The 2,766-nt window shown below is 40.1% G+C and overlaps 1 protein-coding gene across 1 annotated transcript in view; it reads left to right on the forward strand.

Annotated features, from left to right (window-relative positions):
• The window catches only part of vamp8 (vesicle-associated membrane protein 8 (endobrevin)), a 13,681-nt gene extending 11,075 nt beyond the window's left edge, over positions 1-2,606 (forward strand). Inside the window, exon 3 of the mRNA XM_014028312.1 lies at positions 1,072-2,606. Coding sequence (XP_013883766.1) covers positions 1,072-1,257 — 186 coding nt within the window. The 3' untranslated portion in view covers positions 1,258-2,606. The remainder of the gene's footprint in view (positions 1-1,071) is intronic.
• Positions 2,607-2,766: the final 160 nt, after the last annotated feature.

The raw sequence follows: 2,766 nt of genomic DNA on the forward strand, positions 1-2,766 counted from the left end.
AAATATGGATGGAGGACAACAGAGCTGCTTCATGGAAGAAGAACCTCAGCTTAGCCTGTTAGCTTTAGCATTAGCCCCGACACTATCACCATATCAGCACATATCCTGGTTAAAAGCCAGTTCTTGTCAAATGTGGGACGTCTGAGTGTTATGTGAGATGTTGTGGGGGTGTTCCAGGACTATTCTGCTCAGTTCAGAACAGTTGTCAGGTGTACATGTTCCTGATGAGGGATCACAGACTCCATAACATAAACCAACCAAAGCCATCAAACTCTCCAAACATGGAAGACAATTGTCTCACTGCTGCTGTTGTCTCTGCAGCTATCGGCTGTATTTCCTGTGTCCTACCTGCTCCTTATCTTAATTGGCTGCAGCTGGCACCATGATTGATGGGTCAGTGATTGGTTCACACCTGATTGTGTTCAGGTCTGGCTCCAGAAGTTAAAGCAGATTTGGGTCTGTCACCCTCACACACATTAACACATTTTATTAACTAGCTAGTCGACCGTCCACAAGTGCAGACTTTACCCAGCTGGGACTTGTGGGTAAAATGTGGTTAAAAAAAATGGTGGCAGTGGTTTTTTAACTCTAGTCCTCAGGGCACACTGCCCTGCATGTTTTAGATGTTTCCCTGCTTCAGCACGGCTGATTCCAATTGGTAACTGATTAACAGGCTTTTGTTGAACTGCAATCATCTGAATCAGGTGTGTTAAAGCAGGGGGACTGGTAAAACATGCGGGGCAGTGTGCTTTGAGGGCCAGGGGTGGGAAACACTGGAGGGTGTCCTCTGCTGTAGTTTTGTTCACATTGGGTGTTAGCTCCTCAGCCCTTATGAAGGACTTCAATCATTCAAGAAGCTTTTTACAGTTACCCACCTCAAAACTGTCAAACTATTCCTTTAAGTTGCTGATAACATCCACAGTTTGATTCTCTTTTGAGTTTGCCTCATTTCTTCTTTAATTTCACTCAATCTAAATTGTCCCCTTCAACATGCCCCACATCACTCTTATTTTTATGAGTGATGTAATTGTGTCACTTCAGATATTTATTATTTTTTCTCTTCCTGCTCAGGCTAAGGGCTTCAAGCAGACCTCTCAGAAAGTGGCCCGTGCCTACTGGTGGAAAAACGTCAAGCTGATCGTGGTCATCATTGTCATCGTGGTCATCATCGTCCTCATTATCGTGCTGTTGGCCACCGGGGTGATTCCTACCAGCCAGTCGGTGGGTCCAGTTGTTGTTCCCACCAAACAGCCTTGAACACACAGGATGTCCACAACGGTGTAAACACACACCCCACTGTTGCACAATCTACAAAAGAACATATTGACTCTTAATAAATCACTGTTTGTCTCGAAAATATTTAAATATTTCTCATTTGCTTCTGGTTACTTTCATGGTTTGATTTCAAGGCACTTTAATGACACACTTGTGAAAATTCAACAAAACCATTTAGAAATTGTCTGTCTAATCTTTGAACAAAATTTAGATTTTTCTCCTGGAAGGACACTCGGCAAGTATGTTCTGATATGTTTCTTCATCCTCTTTCCAGAGAGTTTGTAGATGAACAGAATGAACGTTTCAATCTCACATTTAGTTCATCACCTGTGTGGGCCTTTTACAAGGGCGGGCTTGTAAATTTAAATATTGGTAATCAGAAAGCCTTTTTTTTACATTTGTATGGAGAAAGAACGTCCAGTAACTGAGTGCATGTAGTACTGCTTTAACTGTGAAGCTGGTGTAGGAGGAAACAGCTGTGCAGAGCAGTGAAGTGTGTTGCAGTTCAGCAGTCTGAGTTCTACCTGAACCAGGACTGCGGGTCATGAAGGATACATGTAACTAATGACAGGACTGTTTTCAGCTAAGTGCTTGTAAAATGCAAGAAGGTAGCACAAAGTTTATTTTTGTAAAACCCACCTTTTATAGTTGAGTGTAATAAAGCAGTGTTTGGCTGCTGACACACTTGTTCTGTAGGGTCAGGATCCTCCAGCCAATCAGCTGAGAGAGATGCTTTATAGCCCGTATGAAGACCTGTTGGCCTCATGACAACCAGCTACCATTTTAATCAATTTAAACATTAGGGCCATTATTTTAATTAAAAATACAAGTTTAGACAAATGTGTGTTTTCTGCTTCTTTTTGCTGTTACCAGTACTACTTTAGGTTTAAAGAGGTCAAAATGCTTCTATATAACTGTATATAGTTACATACCTACACGTATATATTTTTGTTTCAGCCGTAGTGTTTTACTGAAGGTCTTTTTTTCTTTAGAAGCTACTAAGTTATTGCTTTATTTTATTATATTATAACAGGTTTAATCAAGTCTTTCTATTAAAACTGTCATTTTCCAGCTGATGTATAAACAGGAGGTTGTGTTGGAACAAATCCTTTGTTAGTTTTTGTTTATTTTTTTATTTTTTTGTCATTCTGGGATACAGTACTCTCTCTCGTCCTTGTCTGTTGCTTTTGACTGATACTGGCCTGAAGAAATTTGGGAATGCTGCAGAGAAAATGTGTATTGAAGCCGTTTCTTTAGCAGGATTATCCCGGGTTTATGGCATTTAATGGTTTTAATATTCTGATGGATGAAATAAATAGTATTTACCTCCACTGTGTTGTGACATCTTTTTTTTAAGAGCTGCTGGTTTAAAATGCTGACAGAATGTTTTTAATACATTTAGAAGTTCACTGACAAACGAGCAAGAATGTTGTTTTTTTTTTACTTTTTTTTTTTTTCCAAGAACCCCCCACCCCCCCCAGACCCCAATAC

Source organism: Austrofundulus limnaeus, unplaced genomic scaffold (genome assembly GCF_001266775.1).
Source record: "Austrofundulus limnaeus strain Quisiro unplaced genomic scaffold, Austrofundulus_limnaeus-1.0 Scaffold744, whole genome shotgun sequence".
Lineage (NCBI taxonomy): Eukaryota > Metazoa > Chordata > Actinopteri > Cyprinodontiformes > Rivulidae > Austrofundulus > Austrofundulus limnaeus.